Genomic DNA, 20,843 nt, shown 5'->3' with positions numbered 1-20,843 from the left:
GCACGGAATCGCTTTTTACCATAAATGAGGATTGCAACTGGCCTTCGGTGTATGTTTCGTGAGGCAGTGTTTTCTTTAGCAGTTCGAAGAAACCCCAGGGCAGAGAAAGGTTCTAGGTTGCGGGGAGAGAACTGCTCGCACTTTGCAGTCTCAGAGTCCCCTACATTCATGACGATCCCGAAGCGCACCTTTTGTCACCATTATGAGAATTTTTACAGTTGTACAGCTATCGAGCACTGTAACGCACCAACTTTTCAGCTATAAATATTTTACCTAAATACGGTGGTCAGGATTTTCTAAGGGTCAATTTCCTTCTAAGCGATATCTATTGCTGGAATTACCAAATCGTATTTGTTATCACTACTTTCAGCACTTTTGTGCGAACTGACACTGTTATTTTCTGCTCCACATTGACGCTATGTAAAATAGTTTTCTGATGCACGCGAATAAAAATATGTGTTGAGATTTCGGCTTGTATTCAATGACCCAAGGTGCCTTAAATTGTTCTGTAGTAATCCTAGGTGTAGCGTAGGCAGACAAAATCTCATTTGTTTCTTACAAACGGTGAAAAGAGGCCACTAACACTGCATATACTTCTTAAAGCAACCCTAAACACTTTTAAGTGGCGCCACAATTTTCTTTCAAGCATCTATATAGAGTGTTTCAGCTCACGAATTCAATTTGCAAGCAATGCCTCATGGAGCACTGAGGTTCTCTGGTTCAAATAAGTACTAGTACCAGAGTATCGTCTAAAGCTTTCCAAGCATGCAACGAAGGGTGTTCCAAAGTCAGGGTACAGCAGAAGTCCAGATCTTTTCTAGTCCAAGAGTTTGCACATGCGTTGAATGATGATGGCTGCATGTGCGCCATTATGAAGTGCCGTGCGATTGTTATTAAGTGCATCACGCTGGACATCCCTCTTGTTTGGCCAACCAGTTTTTAAGTGCCAGCCAAATTAGTCGTTCCTTTATTCACTTAGTGTAAATTTGTGGCTTCGTGCATGCCTTTTTAACATATAAGACTACTCTGCTCCGTATAGACTCCGTGAAGTAGTGTAATGGGGGAGTAGTGTCAACCTTGATCAATCCTAAAATCGTCTCTTTGCTCCTATTGGAGACAAAACCTCTACGCCACTCTTCTGCTAACTTTTTTATGAGTCCTTGCAGAAACTAGACGCCGTCTTAAATTCAGTTTTCCGCTTGTGCTGGCAACTCTATCCACTGTTTACGCCGGTTTTGTAACAACTTTATCCACTTTAAAGTGCACACTGTCCAGTAAACACTCTGCCAAGATAGGTGCAACGAAGATGCGGACAATTGTTATATCCCGAACAATCGTAAAGTTACTGCTTTACTCCCTTCGGAAGCTGTAGATTTGTTCCGTACTCTTTAGGCAGGTAACTAACGTAGTGACTAAGTTACCAACAAGGGTACGCAATCAAAAAACTTCATTGCTACGATAAACGTGTTGCCATTCAAACGAAAATGCGTCCTTTTTCACTTCATGACTTCGTTATCCCGTAAGTGAGCGGCCACCAGTTGCGACACCCCTGCCACGGTAGCGTCACGTCCATGAATGATTTCCTTTATACTTTTAATTGCAGACAAGAAACAGAGAGCGACAAAGCGGTAAAAGTTAAAGGAGTGAAATAGGACTCACGAGAGCACGCACGAAGCACATTCGGCGCATTGGTTTCATACTTGATGCTCTCACGGGCCGTATATCTTAATGTAAGAAACGACCACAGCAGGAAGAAAATTTCTGAGACCATTTGTAGCTGAAACTTATTGTGGCATATGCTTGAGCGAATATGTCCACTGACAAATAAAATGTACAAGCGGAATGAAAGTGTCACCTAAATTTGTCTCCCCTGAACCGCCGTCAAATAATTCTGTTACTTTCGCAGCGTGCGCAGGCTTTGTCGGGTAGCTACCAATATGGGCCGGGAACTCACCCTTGAAAAGGAGTGCCAAGTGGAGAGAGTGCTGTAAATTCTAGAGAATTAATTCAATACGTGGCTGCCACGTCTTTGATGCCGTTCAACGTATTTTGCCACCGCATAAAACGAAATATTCTTATTGAAACCCACCACCTAAGGCACCTTGCAATTTGTAACGTATGTACAGATCAGAAATGTCACTTGACGTCACAACTTATGGGAAGCGCTCGAAGAGCGCACCGGAAAAGGGAAATGTTATGCATTTAGCAAATCTTTCAAAATCCTGCTCTAGTACCCAACAAAAAATTCCCCGTATGCATTGTGATCTCATATGTAACGAATGTTCAAAACACACTGTTAGTAGGAAGCTTGCAGAACTTTCGAAGTAAAACTAAGTGTTTTTACAAGTTTGGCGATCTCTGCAGATGGAGATTCTGGTAAGTTGTCTCCACATCACGGGTATTCAAAAATTCGTCTATTTCAGCTATCAGCAGTTTGTTTTTACTTTGCGTAACTGTCGGAATTCCCTTTACGGCAATCATTTCGCTGGGATCGCGTTGCACCCGCCGCGGTGGCTCAGTGGCTAAGGCGTTGCGCTGCTGAGCACGAGGTCGCGGGTTCGATTCCCGGCCGCGGCAGCCGCTTTTCTGATGGAGGCGAAAAGCAAAAACGCCCGTGTGTACGAGATTTCGGCGCACGATAAAGATCCCCAGGTGGTCAAAATTAATCCGGAGCCCTCCACTACGGCGCGCCTCATCGCCTGCGTTGCGTCGGCGCGTTAAACCCCACAATCAATCAATCAATCAATCGCGTTGCACCTTATCCTTCGTGATCAGCTAGCTCTCTCCTTCATCGTTTTCTGCCGTCTGTGCTCTTATTTCTTTAACTTGACCTGTAATTGCATAATAATCCTGTCTATTCCTGTTTTGTGTGGGCAGGCACGTTCTAACTGGTGAGTCTTAACGCTTAGTGTCAGAACATCATTTTTACGCACTCCTCAATAGCAGCAGCACTTTATTGCTCCTGTCAGTGTCTTTACGTCTTTAAAGATCGACACGTCTGAAGCCTTTCATTCAAAAATCACGCTTTGCGTGTTTTCTTCGTCTTCATTTCACTGACTGTGGGAAACGCAGCAACCTCCAGCTGTGAAGCCATTCACTCCTTCGTTTCTGCAGCTTGCTTATTTCCATTCAGCCTTCTTCGCCAGCCATTTTATTGTTTTCTGTCACGGGTACGAGAACCAGGTTTAAAATACTTTCGGGTAATGCACTACTTTTCGAGAGTGTATGGTAGCCAGCCGGGGTCGGAACGTAGTTGACATTCCTACCCTGCACATCGCTTCGATCCTTTCTGATTTTGAGCTAACACCATCTAAGACCTGAGCGTTTCGGGCGCCCATGGTGAAGAAGACGTGGGTACTATTGCAGCCGAGGCAGCTCTGTAAATGTAAAGAAGTTAATGCACATTAAGACCTCTTTTTCCTTTGAACCTTGAAAAATATCCTCGTGGCAGGCGGTATGGGTGTTTGAAAACCTTCATTAATATAACCAAAACTTTGAGATTAAAGATAATAATGATAAAAACGGTGGTTCATCTTTCTCTGAAGTAGCCATCGAGTGGCCCAGGTACTTAGTATAATTTCTCGAGTGAGCCATCCAAGTGGCAAATGAAGGTGCCGGCGTACCTACAAACGCTGCCCTTGTGCGCAGTGATTCCTGCGTATGTATGTATGAAATAAACATGCAAAGGTACTAGTCGGGCGATGCTTCATCCGAGCCAAACCTACGCAAACATAAACAATGCCACATATCCACATGAAGGAATTGACCCAAACTGTCACGCCAGTAACCTTATCAGTGTATCTGGAAGTCATCTGCCACATGCCAATAACGAAAATTTGGACACATGATGCAACATGCCCAATTTCAAGACAGGATTCATCGCGCCTAACGCCGCGAGTAACGAGCTGAACGAAAGAGGCATCGAAAATGAACTGATGAAAAATGCGCGGCTAAACAATTGCGGCCGCAGCAATAACTGCGACTGCGGCGACTGCTGCATGTTATTATAGACGCTGCCACCCGTGATGCATGCTGGGGCATGAGGGGGGAAATTTAAATATCTCAAATGAAAACTTTACCTTTCACCTTTACTTTGGTGAAAGAAAATCAGTCGTTGCGTAATATGTTCTGTTAGCGCAGACAAACCGTCCGACATTTTTAGCCGTACTATTCGCCGCGAGCTCGACATGTAGGTGGCGACAGCGTCGCGCTGCTAGTGTGGATGCTCCGCTGAGCGGCCCGTAAGAATGCACACTGTGGGCGCGCTTCGTGCCTCTTTCTCGCCGTATGTGCGCACGAAAGGTGAAAACAAGAGTGGTATGCTGTAGTTCGGTTCCTCAACGTTCAATGTATAGCATGGAAGCGGCAGTCAGTTTTCATTATTACGCCAAAAAAAAAGCGACGACTCATCAGGAATCTCAGAATGGCCGTAATTGTGACAATGAACTTGTACGCTGTGGCTCGTAGCAAGCTCGATCTTTCCAGACTATGGCTTTGAGCCTCCAATAAAACCATAAATAGAAACAAATCAGGAAGCCTCGATCTGTGAAATTCAGTTTACAACGGCAATCTCAATCGCTTTCACTGGTAGCATGACGCATTCTTGCATTTGTGGGATGCCCTGAAATGGTAACACTACTTAACTGCTCCGAAATTCTTTGTAATAGCTTACGATATTTTTTGTGTGTTCAAAGGCAACATAAGATTACTGAATTTTGATCAGTGCAGATATATAAATGTGACCGCTCTAACGGGTCTTTTAAATGAAATTTTAGCGACTCTGAAGGAAGGTTTGATGAATAACGGTTTCGGGTCACTTATTTACGGCTTTCGTCGCAAGTGAACTTGCGAATTGAATTGTCAACGCACGCAGTTTAAACAACATCTCATGTTTAGCTAGGTTTTCGCAAAGTGACAAGCAGGTTTACAGTGTGCCAACCAAGCTTCTGGGGCCTCACAGTGAGCATTTTCTGTTACGGCTGCTCTGTTGACCATTTGCGTTCCTTTTAAAATCTAACAGATGCCTGCAACAGCGAGATGTGTTTGCATTCTTGCGTATAAGTTCGCTTATGAACCCTAAATATGGCAATAAATGAAGTTGCGCCGTTGCAGATGTAGTAAAACATTTCCTTTTTATTTCTCGTTGCGAATCAGCGCAACGGGTTCCCGGTAACTACTTTGTTTAGTAAACTGGATGTCGCCTTTGTCTTGGCATTTACTTCTTGAGGATTGGTTATAAAATAAAATTCTGTGCATTTCGTTTTTTTTTTTCGGGAAAGGGGGGAGGGGGGGGGGGTCCTGCCAACGTTGCAAGAGCAGCGAGAAGAGAATGCATGTAACGCGAAAAGCCAAACTATGGTTATCACAATTACTTACAATCGAAACTACACTAGGCGTCGTGTTCTGTAGCGGTGAAAAAGCAGTACTTTAACACGTATTTTCAAAACTGATCAACCCCCCTTTGGTCCGAGATTGTCCAGGAATTGTGGTTCGCCTTTTTCAAAATTGTATTGAAAGCAAGCATTGAGGGAAAAAATTTAAAAAAAAAACAGTGAGTCATGGCACACACCCCTCACACATGTGGGCAACAACGTGCATTATATTACGCGTTTTCTCCTCTTTCTTTAAACTTAGGTCCACTTTAAGAGGTTAAGACGTGACCATATTAGGCATTTGGTTATGCTGAGTGAGACACGTTTCTGGACAAGGTGACTCATGTAGGTATATGAAAATGACACACGGAATGCTCCATGACAGACGCAAACTCACAACTGCTTAATTTTACCGAAAAATCCCCCTAAATACTCTTGCGCATCCATAGAAACGTATTTTAAATAATACGTAAAATTAGCAACTCAATACAGTTGAATAAATGTTTATTCCTCCTCCTTAGTATAAACAACGACTGTCCAAAAATGGTATTTATTTTAGAAAATGCACGGCAAGGACACGATCACACAGGCGCTTGCATGCGGGTGTAAAATACGTGTCCGGTAATGTATGGGCGATAGCGCACGGGTCGTGTGCAGTGTAAATGTTTTTGTTTGTTTCTTCTTTCTATAAGGACACAGCGCAATTTTACAAGGGTGTGGAATTTGCACGCGTATGGACAGGTCTTGTCGCTTCTTACCCGTTTCGCGTACTAAACTTTTATCCTTTAAATAATCACCTCGCCACCTTCGAAAAGCACCCTTCGATGTTCCAGAAACTGCAGACGACTGCACTCAACAATAAGAAAAATGCAATGTGTGGAAGCAATGTTTATAACACGTTTCACACTCAAGCGGTGACCACGGCGAAGATGTTTCATGGAATTAAACCAGCGCATTCACCTGCAACGGCCGCTGATTATTGCGTTTCTAGAGGAAATGCGCAAGCAGAGGTAACTATGTCATTGCTTACTGTCAAACGAGCACACATATTGGTTGTTTTGTCGTGTGCAGCGCGTGTCTTGCGCCGCACGCAACGTGAAAAAGCAGACGACACGAGAGCGCCATCCACACTAGGAGCGGTTCGTCCCGCCGCCGCCAGGGGCCGACTGTGTTCGCGCTCGGGGCGAATAGCCCCGAGGACGACTGGTGGGCAAGAACTCATGAAAACAAAAGGAAATAGTTTATTCCTGGCAAACGCATTTTATGACAAAATTTGGAAGCTGAAACTGTTTATGCGTAGGAAAGCATTATAGTACCGAGGGTAAAGAGTTTTAGGGTTCCATTTGTACATCTATTCAAGTTGGTTCTGCTGGTTATGTTGGCGCCACCATCTTCCTCGGAACCAAGAACAGCAGAGGTGGCCGCAGGGCCGGCAGGGATTGTGGAGGAGTATCGCGCACAGCGCCCTGGCCTGTTGGTAACTACTGCGCCGCTGAGTGGTTCAGCGGCGGCGCGCGTGCAGCTCTGCTGGAGGAGCAGCCGCCGTGGCCGGACAGGTGGAGAGGTGATAGGGGGCTCCCTGACTGCGCATTCGCGGCAAATCACGCGTCTTTTTTTCGTCCTCGCTGTACCAGAGTCCTACTCTGGCTGTAACTATCGTTTGTTCTCCCTTAAGCGCTTGCGCCGCAGGCCTTATTGTGTATTTTATGATCTTATTCTGGTCACGCCACTACCGCCAGCGCTTTCGTTCCTCATAACGGGAGGTGTAAGGCTTCTGCTTGCTTAATGTAATAAATAATGTCGACGTGAAGAGCGGGAGTCTGTCATTCATGTGTCCTTGTCGACATAAGCTTCGTGTCGTTTGTTTCCGATGGTTGTTTTACCCCTGCCTAGCTTTCGCACTTACTTAAGGACTTACCTTATGGTCGGCTACCTCTGCCAGACAACCCATGTAGAATGCCGTGAAATGTGAGCAGGACTCGTGTATGGAAGTTTTTTCATGCAGAAAAAAGCAAACGCTAATAAAAAAGAACCAAAAACAAAGTAAACTGCTTTGCACGCAAACTACAACTACATATTACTTGCGCTCACACCCTACAATGTGTATTTCGTGGCGCAAGGTACTGCACTTCTCTACAGGGTGTCAATTGACATTTTTTTGACCAGTATATGCCGCCTCAGTTTGAGTTCCAACGTCGCAATTCCAGAACGGCACTTCTCGCGTGGTAGAGCAAGACGAATCATCCAGAAATTGATATGAACTCGTTGGCTGCACACGAATCCCTTGATGAGGATGAGGTGGCTCCCGCCGCAGTCTGATGTTTCGAACACCGGCTGTTTGTCTTATGGGACATCCATTACTCCTTTGACCTAGCTGACAACCTATCCTGCGCAATACGGACATCTTGGCGGACTACCGGCACAAATTGTGAATTTTCATAATCCACACTACCAAGGCACAGGAGGTACGCCACCATCTTCGGACGACTGCAGACAAACACATGCCCGCACCGCGCCCTCCTCGATGCCATCTATCCAACACAATATCAAGTTACCTCTAATTTCTGCCCACCTACATCAAAAGGTGTGGGAATGTCAGAAAACAGCAGATCCGTAATCCCTCCGTTATTCCTCCACACAACAGTGGATGGCGCGGTCAACCAGCAAGACATGATCCACCATGACATGGTAAAAAGGGGCCGCGTAGCCAGCAGTACTCAGGGGCCAGTACCCAGACCCTGTGTACCCAGGATCGCTACCCAGGATCGCTAGTCTCGGAATCCGGGACTAGCGATCCCCTTCACCGGGCGGGCGTCCAAACATTTGCACCTGTGTTGTTTGTTAAAGAGTTTATTTATTCATTCATTCAATATACGCTCGGAGAGAATTTTCTCGTTATAATTGTATAAGCATGAGGACGCACACACTCAAAAGAAATCTGCACAAATTCAAAGAACTGTCTATTAAGGCGTAGCATTCTTATGCCGCTTGTGTAGATTGGGAGTTCTTTACAACCAAATGAATATGGCGATGAGTAGCGAAAGAGGTTGAATTGTTTCATTTAAGCTTACTTTTGTTTTTTTGCCAATGATGCAACTTTATACCATTACAGTGATTTTCCGTTGCGAAGGTGCAACATTTTCTGTTGCATCATTTTCTGTATTTTCTGTTCCGAAGGTGCAAAGCGTTTATACGTATTTCCAACGTCCCTTTGCGAACATTTTTTGTTTAGTCTTCGGTTTTTTGGGGTTGTGTATAAGATGAATTTTTTTTATTTCGCAAGATCATCTGTGTGAAATTTTTTTTTATTTTGTTTATTTTTTGGTTTTTCAATGTTCTGTCCGACCAATTATCTTCATTTACGCCATATCTAACGATGAAAGGGGCCATTTCCGCCAGATGTGCATTTTGGTGGGAATGCAGGGTGTTACAGGGTTCTCCCTTCTGGTATTTTTTTATTCTTATTTTGGACGCTCTTTTGCTTACTTCTTCGTTTATTCTTCGTTTTTGGAGGGGGGGGGGTGTATATAAGAGGCATATCTTTAATTATGTCAGATCGTTTTAGTTTTACTATTTTTATTTCTTGGTTTTTCAAAATTCTGTTCGACCAATTATCTACATTTGCGATATTATCACGATTAAAGGTGTTACTTCCGCCAAATTTGCCTTTTTGTGCAAATGCAGGGCATTCACTGTTCCTCTCTGGGGGGTGTTCGGCAAAGAATGCTACTCATTAAAAAACTCCCGCCATCCCCACGAAGTGAATGATGATGAGAGGGGCGAAGCTGAAATGCTTATCGGTAAAAACATGAACGCAGTGTCTAGAGTGCCGTCCGACGGCACTCTAGCTGATCGTTGCAGGCATGGCTAGAGTGCCGTCCCCGACACTCGAATATTTAACACTAGGCTAGCACCATCCATAGAGTCTGCCGTTGTAGTGTAGGAATCGGTCTTAGCTTCTTCATCCCAAAGTCGGTGGTTCGAGACCGGCTCTTGCCTCGGTTTTCTTTTTTTTTTCATTAATTAATTGAAGTGTAATTTTTATGCCTTAGGTTAGTTTTGGTGTTTTAAATGATTTCTTTGTGTGCGTTAGGTTATCTGATGTTATATTTAGGTTAGGTTGCCTAGCTTTACGTTATCTACAGCGATGGTCTGCCAGACACGGCAATTTTGCCACAAAACGCCGGTGGACGTCGATATAGTGGAGTGCTTATAATACCGTCGGACGGCACTCTAGACACGGCCAACCATGAATCATCGTGTACTGTTGATCACGTTGACTGGCCAGACTTTGCATGCGGCAGTGAGAAAGTATCCAGCACCAAGAAGCATAAACTGATACTCTGGAAACGCACTAATAACTCAACAGACTGTTGTGCCCTTTGTGTCTCAGTTTTTTACCTCATCCCCTCAAACGAGGTTCATTTGCAGTATTTTTATTAAAGCAAATACTCAGCTCCAAAACCGCGGCATAAAGAGTGGGCTTGAGGCATGTCCGCACATAATTTGAAGGTCAAAATTGGCGACATAGTCTGATAAAAAATGTTATAATCTGAATAGTATCTCTTGGCCGTTCAGCGCACTTGATCAAATGATAAACAAAAACTCTCAATGTCCCATGCAGAACGAGAAACTCCTGCAGTATCCCGAAATATTCGGCCTTAAAATAGCTGTTTTCTTTTTTCTCTCCCTCAGGTTGAAGTCTTTGCTCTCAGAAAAAATAGCTTATTTTTCTTACTCACAAAGTCTAGGCGACTAAGGTAAAAGCAGGGTCGTTCACTAGCGAACCTATACGTGGAAAAGCGATGCGAAGTATTCCCCAATAGAATATAAAAATATGTTTAGTTGAAAGGCGGTAATGTTAGGCAATGTGATCATGCGACGAAACATTATAAATGAACAAAACTCCCGTTGTAAGTGGTAGGCAAAATTTTTAATTATAGTGAATGTTGCGATGTGGCATGATATTGGCCGTACGGTGGTTTGGTACTTAGGGTCAGACTAGTCGGTCTATCATGAAGAAGTAAAGTAAACAAGACTTTATGTTTAGTGAGCACATTTTTTTTGCTTCAAAAAGTGTTTTGTTTCATGGGAATAGTTAAATGTAACGTAAACTGCTGCACAGTACGCACCGCTTCATGATTGCACTGCGCACCATGGGCATCAAAATTGTTAAAACTAGTAAACCCTCTCTGCGAGAACCTGGACTTCATTTTGCTGGACTTGTGTATAAAATATTCTCTCACATTACAGGCCCTTCCTATACCGTTAACAGGGCGTAGTTCTGTAAGAAGTTTAGACATACCTTAAAAAGATCTCTTCTGCTGCACGAAATTGACCGATTGTAAAGGCAAAAACTCCTGGCACATAGCGGAATCAATTTTCTTTATGCAGCCTTTCACCAGGCATCTTGGGTTTTTGTTTACTTGGGCATGCCTTGATACTCAAGAAATATCGACTGCACGCAGATTCTTCCCTTGCACGCACTTGCCAGTTTGTTGGGCACACCGCACCAGCACCCGAGCACAAGAAGGATACGCAGAGAAGCAATCCTGACTCGAGACCGCTTGCAGGTACCTGCCTGCAAAACCTGTCGACGGCAACGCGCCAGTGGTGCCTTCTGGTCCTGCTAGCAATGTTCACCCTCTCCAATGTCATCCACTGGTATGTCCAAGGGGACTACTGGAAGCGAGCAGCAGTGCCAAGGAGTTTTCTCCTGCCCGTAATCAATCACACCCCCGCATGGCAAAACGAAAGGCCAGGAGCATATAACGTACCCCTCGAGGTGATGTTTTGGCGCCCCACTGAAGAACTGCTCAGAGGCTATGGTAGGCTGCCATTCGCCATCGAGAACGTAACGTTCCTACCGGACGCGCATTCTGTGAAGCATCGGTGCCGGACGAGTACGTTGAACCACATCTTCTTTGTGCACACAGCACCGGGAAACTGGGCAAAACGCCGCGTGCTCCGAAAGGCCATTGGAGACATTGAACTGGCGCACAAGCACGGGTGGACAACAGTTTTCTTCATAGGACTATCCCGGGACATCAAAATTCAGCAGAAGGTTGCAGATGAAGCTGAGAGACACGGGGACGTGGTTATGCTCCCTTACGTGGACACGTACAGGAATCTAACTTACAAGTACGTTTACGGCATGAAGTGGACCATGGACAACTGCGGATCTGCCAGTTATGTGGTCAAAATGGACGACGACATGGTCATCAACCTCACCAAGCTTCTGGCCTACCTCAAGAGCAGGAAGCTAGCCGAGAAACCGGCCTTTCACTGCTTCGTTTGGGTGAACATGATGGTCGACAGAAACACGAAGTCTCCGTGGTACCTGTCACGAAATGTGTACCGCAGAAACTTTTTCCCCCGGTACTGTTCCGGAAGCACGGTGCTCTTTGATAGCACCATCATGGAGGCACTCTACAACGCGTCTTTCCTGGTGCCCTTCATGTCGGTGGACGATGCCTTCGTCACCGGAGAGGCCGCCAAAATCGCCGCTGTAGGTCACGTGAGACTCAACCGCTTCTACTCGATCGGTGGCAGCAAGTGGAAGGAAGTCGCCAAAGGGAAATACATATTCGCACAAATCGGATCCGAGAAAAAGCGTCTACGAAGTTGGGAGATAATCATGCGGGACCTAAGGGAGCCGGGTCTTGCGCTCCTCGAAGATGCTAGTTACACGGCCACAGCATCGTATGAGGGAAGAGGAAGTGAGGAGGAGACATACGAGCTGCAACCACCAGATGACGGGATGGAGGCGTCTTCGACGAACATCTCGGCGAGGTCTTATGAAGACGCACCGGCGCCGTTGAACCTTACTGCTTCGGGCAACGAGATCAAGCTTTCTGCTTTAGGTGCCTACAGCGGAGAGAGGACTAAAATCAACGAGACCATAGAAGAACGGCTTGACAATCGGGCGTTTGCGAACAGGACAATCAAGGACTCTGCTGAGTCTGTTCCGCACAGAGATAGAAGTACGGACAATACACGAATCTACGCTGGAACAGACCTCCCTCACACTGCGCTGAACTCAAGAAAGACTCAAGCTTCTCGAAGCTCTAGAAAAAGGAAAAAGAAAGCCGGGTGACCCTGTGTATCTGGCAAGGATCGATTACACTATTTCGAACAGTTTGTTTACAAGACAGTGCCCTTCAGCAATGCTCTAGCGCGCCATTAGAACTCGGTGCGACCAGCTGCTAAGAGCGTCTTTCCCACTCTACTAGGCTTTTCGAGCATCGAAGCGTGTGCGTAAGGAAGTACTTTTGACATTTCTGGTAAAGTGCTAGGTGAGGATGTAGGTAAGTTGTCCCAGCAAACAGGAAATGACAGCAAAAGAACTAAAATAGTTGAGGTTGATGCGGCTCCGCCTGGAGCTGTCTTAGATGTCGGGACGACTGAATCTACGTGTCTGTCAGATATTCAGTTTCTGGTGCTGATTTGTTTGTATAGAAAAGACTCTGAAAAGAAAACGCAAAGCTCCACGCGGGGTGCTGTAAGTGCAGGCGTCCCAGGTTCCGTCAAATGATTGTTGCCCGTCCCAACAGAACGCTTGAAACTTAACTTGAAGATTTTTTGTAAGATTAGAGTCGACCAAGAAAACGTTAGCTTACAAGCGTATTTACATTAGTTCAGATCAGCCTTGAATGTGCATTTATCTTGTGGTTGCGCATGGTTCCTCTTGTGTAGCTAAAAAGATGCTATAACAGAACTTCGTACACGTAGTAAAGATGTCTGCCTACTAACTGGTAGGACAACAAGAAAATTAACGTGTTTTGAACTTATTAAAAATTGGGCTGCATTGACGATTCCCCGTGTCCTGTGATTACGCTGAATCTGTCAGTGTTCAAGGTATTTTTTAGACGTTACGTCCTAAGCTTTCGTCGAAGTTATTCGTATACTTACAATTTAGATACTTATAGCGAGAAGGCCAATGTTTATTTATTTATTTATTTATTTATTTATTTATTTATTTATTTATTTCAGTACGTGCATTCGCCCGAGGGCATAAGAGTAGGGGGCGAAAAATTACAAGGCATAAAGAATTGCGCCTATAAGTTTCGCAAGCAGCAGTCAGACAAAAATTTGAACAGAGAAAGAATCAATATATACAAGAAAACAATCATGTGGTAACAAACATAAGCACCGCAGTTAACCATTAGAACGTTATGTGGTAAAGACTGCAAGCAAAGCATGAAACAAGGCACGGACAAGTCATAAAACAGAGCTTAAAACAGGTCTTTAAAAAGGGCATATACAAGAATTTTTTTTAAATATTGCGAGAATGGAAAAGACACAAACACAGTACTACTCATTGAGTAAATGCTGGGTTAATCATTCAAAAAATCAGTCGTTGCCGATCATTACCATGACATGCTTCGGGAGGCGATTTCAATGCTTCATGGAACGGGGAAAGAAAGAATTCATAAAAATTGAGGTACGTGCAGCATTTTTTAAAATTTTAAATCGGTGGTCACACTGAGTAGGTACGTAGGTTGTGGATGTAAATATATATCCCTGGTAACATCAATGCGTTTAAGGTACACATCACGCAGGAAACAAATGCAGAAACATGCCCGTCGCAAAGAAAGGTTAGGCCAGTCAAGCGAGTTTCAGTAATGCTAGTTGGGAACTGATGATTTTGAGTCGCAAATCGAGCAGCACGATTCTGAACGGGTATTAGGCGGTCTTTAAGGTTTGGAGTGTGGGGATCCCACACAACGCATAAGTACTTGAGGATGGGCCCAATGTTTGATAAGTATAGGTGTGCCTTTACTTCCTGAGGTGCGTGTCTAAAATTTCTGGGAATAAAGTTTAGAGTGGGTGTAACTTTGAAAGACACTGCTTCAACGGGACGTTTCCAAGCTTAGAAGATTACGCCAAGGTATTTAACTTCGGTTTTAGCGGGATGAGCACATTATTCAAATGATATTCCTCTGGGAGAGGCACATGTTTCCTAGAAGATCAAATGTGTTGATATTTAGTCATGTTTAAGGGCATACACCAAGTGCAGTACCAAGAATAAATTATGTCCAGGTCTGTCTGTATCGCCAATTTATCAGGATGGTCATTAATCTCCCTGTATGAAACGCAGTCACCCGCATAAAGCCTGATTTTTTACTTTATGCCCCGGCCTATATCAATAATGCATATAAGAAATAACACATTCTTGTTGAGCTATAAACTGCTAAAAAGAACACGTGATCAAAGCAAAGGAAAAGGTAAGTAAATACTCTTTGGACGAATGGTATTTATTGCTTTGTCGTTACGCGATTCCATGTGCACGGTGTATTTGGTGATCAAACATTTAAACGATCATAGTGCATTCTATCGGCTCAGTAAAGCCGTGACACTTTGACCCCACAAACAGACCTATTTTAAGGTAAGCCGTAAGCTCCCAGCCAGATATGGGGGTTGTGGAACACCGATATTGTGAAGATAAAGTCATAACTGGGGCCCATGTCTCCACTTTATGAATTCTCCGTTAATTCGTTGATTCTCCGGAAGCTTTGTCTGATAAGCATTCAGATTTGTCACGGCTGACAAAATGGCTGTCCGTTCTGTCGTTATTTTGATGTTTCATGACGCTTACCGGCACCAGTTCTAAAGGTTGCCTTTTTTCTCGCTACTGAAGGTCCATAATTATTGGCCGGCATTGAAAAACTAGACGAAATGCGACAAACATGACAACGTAGTCCTGTTTTTGCTATTCACCAAGGACATGAATCGTAGGCCACGCCCTCGTTCTGATTTGCTGAGAATATGTGGCGCATTACAAACAGTTGGTGGAAGCATCAACATAACACATTGGCAACTTCATCCCTGCGTAAAAGTCACGTGATCTTACGTAAGAGCTTGCTAATGGTGGCTGCCATCGCCCAAAAATTGGGTAAAACAATTCACAGGTGCTGTTTGGTATGAGGCGCCGTTTAAAACTGTTTTTTATAGGAAAAAGTAATTTTTAAAGCTTCTAGGTCATATACGACGGAGATTAAAAATAACGCCCCATGTTCGGCTTAACAGCTAGCAGCAGAAGAGATCGGTAATTACCTCTCCACTACGAAAAACCCAACACATTGAATTTGTCCACACTCCTCCTACAAAATGAGCGTGTCACATGATCGAAAATAGAAAAATAACAAAGAAAACTGGTTATTCATTTATTCATTACTGCGCTGATCGAGTACGAGCTTGATGAATGAGGGATTTGGGGCATCAATATGCTCTGCCTTTATTAGGCGCAGCTTTTCGCTGTCCTTACCGCATCATACAGTGATAGTCACGGCCGTCTTTATCGGTGGTCACCCCATAAGCTTGTTGTAACATGGCAGCAGACGATATCGTGGCAACGGTGGCGACCGGGAAGGTAATAACCCAGCATCCAGCTAAAACTGAAACAAAGCGCTCCGTTATGCTACAAAATGCGATTTAAAGAAAAAAATGCAAGCTGAAATGCGCCGAAGGAAGGCAACAAATACTTTACCGAACAGGTTAAGAGTTTATGAAAGAAACACAGGGCGGTAGCCTTGAAACAAACCTACTCGTCAGTTTCACTGCGCAGGAAGCCAAGAGCGTCAGCCTGAGACTGCGGGATGCTGAGGGGACCGAGCATAATAAATTAGGCCATAACAAGCTAGGGGGGGGGCAGAAAGATAGAAAAACAATAGCATTTCTTGATATGTCATTTCATCACAACCTTTGTCTATTCTTTTTGGGTATATTTGCCTCTGAGCAGAATTACAGTCGAACTCTGCCCGCGGTGGTAATTTCGCAATTATCATGGATATATAAACATGCTACAATGGCTAAACATCATCTGCAGCCTACTGCAAAGTAGAAGACAAGAGCAACATTCAGATCTTAGACAATTTGCATCAGCTTAGCTGCTCTGATTAGGCAAGAGCGCCGTACTAACAGAACGTCGCCAATAAATTCGTTCAAGTACTACAGGATCCCTTTGAAGCAGGCATCACATCTTTCAATTTCATTCACTACCTGGATGGCTGGTAGCCCTGGGTATTACGTGCGTCTCATTGATGACGCAACCGAACGCCTCTTGTGCCACTGCGCCAAATTGTCAATGCAGAGGAAGCACCTCTCAATAGCATTACGGAGAGCCGACAACCACCCGCAGACCATTTTTGGTCAAAGGAATTATTCATCGCCTCAGACTGAAGTTTCGAAAGTCACAAACTTTTCCGGACGATTGGAAGGACAGTGTGAATTTTCCTTCGTTAGGCCATCTGGTCGGTTTACCTGCTTTGTTTGATGCTTGCTATTAGGCCGTAGTTTTCTCTTTGTACTTACTGTTTACCCTCCATTTTTTCCTCCTAATTTTCACGCTTATTTGTACACTTACTTTGCCCTCCCAATGTGCAGGGTAGCCAACTGGATACTTTCGTGGTTGTCCTCCCCGCCTTTCCTCTGTTGTCTTTTTATTCCCTCCTTGTAAGCAGACAACGGTTAGCATTACCAATTAAATCATATTTGCCCTGTTAATTACGCTTTTTGTTCCTTTTTTGCAGATCCGTGCTTGAGGCCTCTGACGTCTACTGTGAAACGTTGCTGGCTACCCCTACTTGGCTTGCTCGGAATCATCTACCTCGTCTTCGGGATAGTCAACTACAACCCCGTCATCCCGCAGTCGCCACTGCCTTATGCGTTGAACACCGCCAAACCCATTACTTACGTTGTGTCTAAAACAAATTACGGAGATCGCCTAGGCCTTCAAACATCGCGTATTCCATTCGCATATCCAAAACACGACGGTCCGTATCAACGCGTTCCAAAGAGTGAAGCGCATCGGACAACAACGAAGCCGACGACTGTCAGCCAAAATTTCAGCTCCAGTTGGAGGCCGTGGGAGCAGCTGTTCAAAGGGTACCACAAGGTGCCATTTCCTTTAGAAAACTTCACTGCATTGCCCACTGCCACGAAGGTCGTTTCACAGTGTGAGAACAATTTGGATTACCTCTTTTTTGTCCACACTGCTTCAACCCACTCCAACCACCGACGAATCCTGAGAGAGTCCGTCGGCAACGCATTGCTTGAAGCCCGGTACAACTGGTCCATCGTTTTCTTCGTCGGTTTGTCAAACGTCGAGAAGGTCTCGCAGGGGGTGATCAATGAAGCACAGGTTCACGGTGACATTGCCGTTCTGCCCTTCCTTGATACTTACCGGAACCTCACGTACAAGTTCGTCTACGGAATCAAGTGGACCGTGGAGAACTGCCCAAAGGTGCGGTTCATCCTCAAGATGGACGACGACATCGTGATACACATGCCGACAATAATGAAGAAATTCGGGAGGATACCAGAGTCGCCCGTGGCAGCTGGTGGTCCCAAGATCCACTGCTGCGTCTGGGACAACATGCCGGTACTCAGGCAAACGGCTCTTCCGTGGTACCTATCCGAGAAGATGTACCCGAAGAATGTGTTTCCCAGGTACTGTTCCGGAAGTGCAGTGTTTATAGAGGCGTCCGCACTTCTGGCCCTGTACAACGCTACCTTTAGCGTTCCTTACATTCCAGTGGACGATGCCTACGTCACAGGAGAGTTGGCCGCTGCGGCTGGTATCACCCACGAACCACTAAATAACGTTTACTCTTTTGACACTAATCGCTGGACGTCAGTGGGCGATGGCTCGCTCCTTGTCGTGCAAGTGTCCAACGCAGACTTGCGTGCGAAGGCGTGGAAAATTGTGCTGAACTCGCTGAGTGCGAGCTCTGCTCCAACGACGTCGACAGCTTCGCCTACAACGCAGACAGTTTTTCCATCGGGTGAACGATTTTCACGTCTAACATCACCAACTTCGGCCATGACGCAAAGAACTGCTCCTATGGTGCGTGCTGTGAATGTGTCAGTGACGGTCTCTTCGACTGCAATCACACAGATGCAGCTAGACAACACCACACGAACTTCTTAAATTCATTCTAGGAGAGACTGAAGAAGAAAGTGCGAGCCGCGTCCACGAGAAATGTTGGTGGTCGCCTTGCAGACACACTGGGGACGAGTGTGTCGCAACTTCACACTTGACAACATGGCTTGTTGATTTCTTGTAGACAAGTAATTTATGCTAGTCGTGGGTGGAACCGTTCGTAACCGAGGATGAGGCTTAAGTAAGCATCTCACTGTACTTTGCTTCTCATCGCGAGAGATTTCAACGCATCATCTCTCCTGATATCCTTAAAGGGGCCACGAAGACGAAGCCCGGATTTGGTTCCTTAAAAAAAATGCCAAGTCCCGATAACAATAATGCCACTATTATCGCAAAATTCAAACACATAATCAATGTAGTAATGAAAACAGGTGAAGCAGCGGCGACTCCCCAATAACTTTCCGACGATTTTTCTCTCATCTAACATAATCTTGTTTGTGCGATTGGCTGCAGCTGGCCTTACTCAGCGCAATGCAACGTGTCTTGGCGATTTTATTCGAGCCGCTAGTTTTGTTTTATGGTATTACTTGAATGGTAATGAGCAGTTAACGCACTGATAGCTATGAGAAGGAAAATTTGACAACCACCTCAATGCCGCCGTACGGATACAAAAGAAAGTTGTACAGCTTTCTCAGAAACTTCGCAGTTGAAGAAAATTCGTCCTGGTTCAGGAAAAAAAAGGTGCATTTTTGCGGCCGTCCCATTCCATAGGGGCGATTTTCGTTGCAAGCCGGGTGAGCTTCCCAAGCGTTGTAGTCCGGCACAAGGGCGCTTGTACAGTCTTTGTCAAAATTTTCTTGGCCAAGACTAAAGTGCCCAGGCCGCAAAAAATCCAATGTACAAGCTTGCGTCTCGAGCGAGGCTGAAACGTTTTATGCCGGAAAGCTAGAGCAAACACCTTTCTTTCTTGCTGTCATAAAAACATTTGGTCCATGTTGAAGGTTAAGCTTATTCTTTGTATTCTTTGTGGTCCGGAAGGCTTAGGTTTTGCGTAGAAAATTTTGACAAAAATTGTACCTATTTTACCGGTAGGTTCCCGGCGCCGCCAAGGCACCCGAATGCACATGGTGAACTCCACAGCCACGGCGGACGCTCAACTCGTAACCGCCTCTGGCAGGACATGTCGGTAGATTCTTTCATTCCCCGGCAATGCGGTGTTGTAGAAGGCCGGGGGTCAACGCCAGATCGACAGGGGTCAGGGGCCCCTCGGCAGTGCACAGGCAGCTTTCCAGGCGTGAATTCTCCTTTCATAAGTCCGCGCTCGACCAGGGACGCCCGTACCTTATTAAGGAACCTGCGGGTGCGCGATGGTACGCGGATTCGAACCCGGCATCTCCCGCATATGAGGCGAGTGCCAGTGTACCTCAGAGCCATCGCTGTAGTTGAGCTATCGCTGTACCAGGACGAATTTTTCTTCAATTGAGAGGTTTCTGAAAAAAAAAAAAACTCTGCAGCTTTCCTTTGTGGCCACACGGCTGCAATGAAATGGATGTACCTCTGAGCCATCGCTGTACCAGGGTACCAGGACCAATTTTTCTTCAACTGAGAGCTTTATGAGAAGACTGTGCAGCTTTCCTTTGTAGCCATACGGCTGCAATGAGATGCATGCCAAATTTTTCTTCGCAGAACGGTCCTCCACTGTGGGAATTTCCCTTAAATCTGGTCTATTAACAACCGATAACTGTATGTTTATTGCTGGCCCAAGTTAAGTCACTGCAACCCGTATTGCGTCCCTGTGGCACAAAATTCGAACGTGTTTCAATATTTCGTGCGGTTTTTCACTAAAAAATATTTTTCATTGCTGAGATGGAGCTGAGTGAGTTCCCACAGGCCAGTTCTTTCAGAATGCACAAGGTTGTATTTTGTCTTCATGGCCTCATTACCGACTTACCTCTCAGCCGACCCCAAGTAATATTTATCATCAAGGTACTAGCCAACACGGCCGCTATGCATGGCCTAATCCACAACAAATGGCAGGATCTTTGAAGAAAGGCATTGCCGCCACTGCCGCCTGTATTTGCACATTCCGGCCCTCCGTGTGTCAAGCCAATATGCAACATCTCGTCTTTTTCTGCTCCGCATTTGGTTGTCCGCATTGACACGACCATTGTATTTTTGAACATCGTGATGTAAAAGCTGTGCATACGGACATCCTTGAGCATCTGCATCACCTAGTCCCATTATCCCATTTATCTGTTATTAGGAGCCCGGCGTGCGTTGGTTAGTGTAGGGGCCTGTCTCTTTCCTTATCATCCTCTTCCCATCCCAGAGACCTCTCGTCCTCATCTTCCAAATAAAAACAAATTGTCAATCAATCAATTTGGCTACATTGTTCTATGCTGCCAAGCAAAACTCAAAAGGCACAAAAATATGCAGGCCCAATTGTGATATTTTTTTTGCGTCTTGCTGCAGGAGAGGAAGCGTGGAGGTTGAGGGAATGATTGAAATTGTGGCTTGCGATGCATTCTCAGAAACGTGAACGAAAATGTTTAATGACTTCTTAGGAAGGGTAAAATTTAAAGTTGTTC

The 20,843-nt window shown here is 45.1% G+C and overlaps 2 protein-coding genes across 2 annotated transcripts in view; both read left to right on the top strand.

The window, feature by feature from the left end:
* The window catches only part of LOC144138199 (UDP-GlcNAc:betaGal beta-1,3-N-acetylglucosaminyltransferase 7-like), a 36,922-nt gene extending 16,288 nt beyond the window's left edge, over window positions 1-20,634 (top strand). Inside the window, exon 2 of the mRNA XM_077670374.1 lies at window positions 16,904-20,634. Coding sequence (XP_077526500.1) covers window positions 16,904-18,303 — 1,400 coding nt within the window. The 3' untranslated portion in view covers window positions 18,304-20,634. The remainder of the gene's footprint in view (window positions 1-16,903) is intronic.
* Window positions 10,905-13,242, top strand: LOC144139217 (acetylgalactosaminyl-O-glycosyl-glycoprotein beta-1,3-N-acetylglucosaminyltransferase-like). Its single transcript, XM_077671636.1, has one exon. It carries the CDS (start codon window positions 11,008-11,010, stop codon window positions 12,466-12,468), a length of 1,461 nt encoding a protein of 486 aa, XP_077527762.1. The 5' UTR covers window positions 10,905-11,007; the 3' UTR covers window positions 12,469-13,242.
* Window positions 20,635-20,843: the final 209 nt, after the last annotated feature.

The sequence above is a fragment of the Haemaphysalis longicornis genome, unplaced genomic scaffold (genome assembly GCF_048455015.1).
Source record: "Haemaphysalis longicornis isolate Haplotype H1 unplaced genomic scaffold, Haemaphysalis longicornis Haplotype H1 scaffold_5, whole genome shotgun sequence".
NCBI lineage: Eukaryota > Metazoa > Arthropoda > Arachnida > Ixodida > Ixodidae > Haemaphysalis > Haemaphysalis longicornis.
This window is presented reverse-complemented; position numbering and strand designations above follow the sequence as displayed.

What these genes read in the sequence shown, in the direction of transcription:
- LOC144139217 (XM_077671636.1), top strand. Translation starts at nt 11,008, where the DNA reads ATGTTCACCCTCTCCAATGTCATCCACTGGTATGTCCAAGGGGACTAC.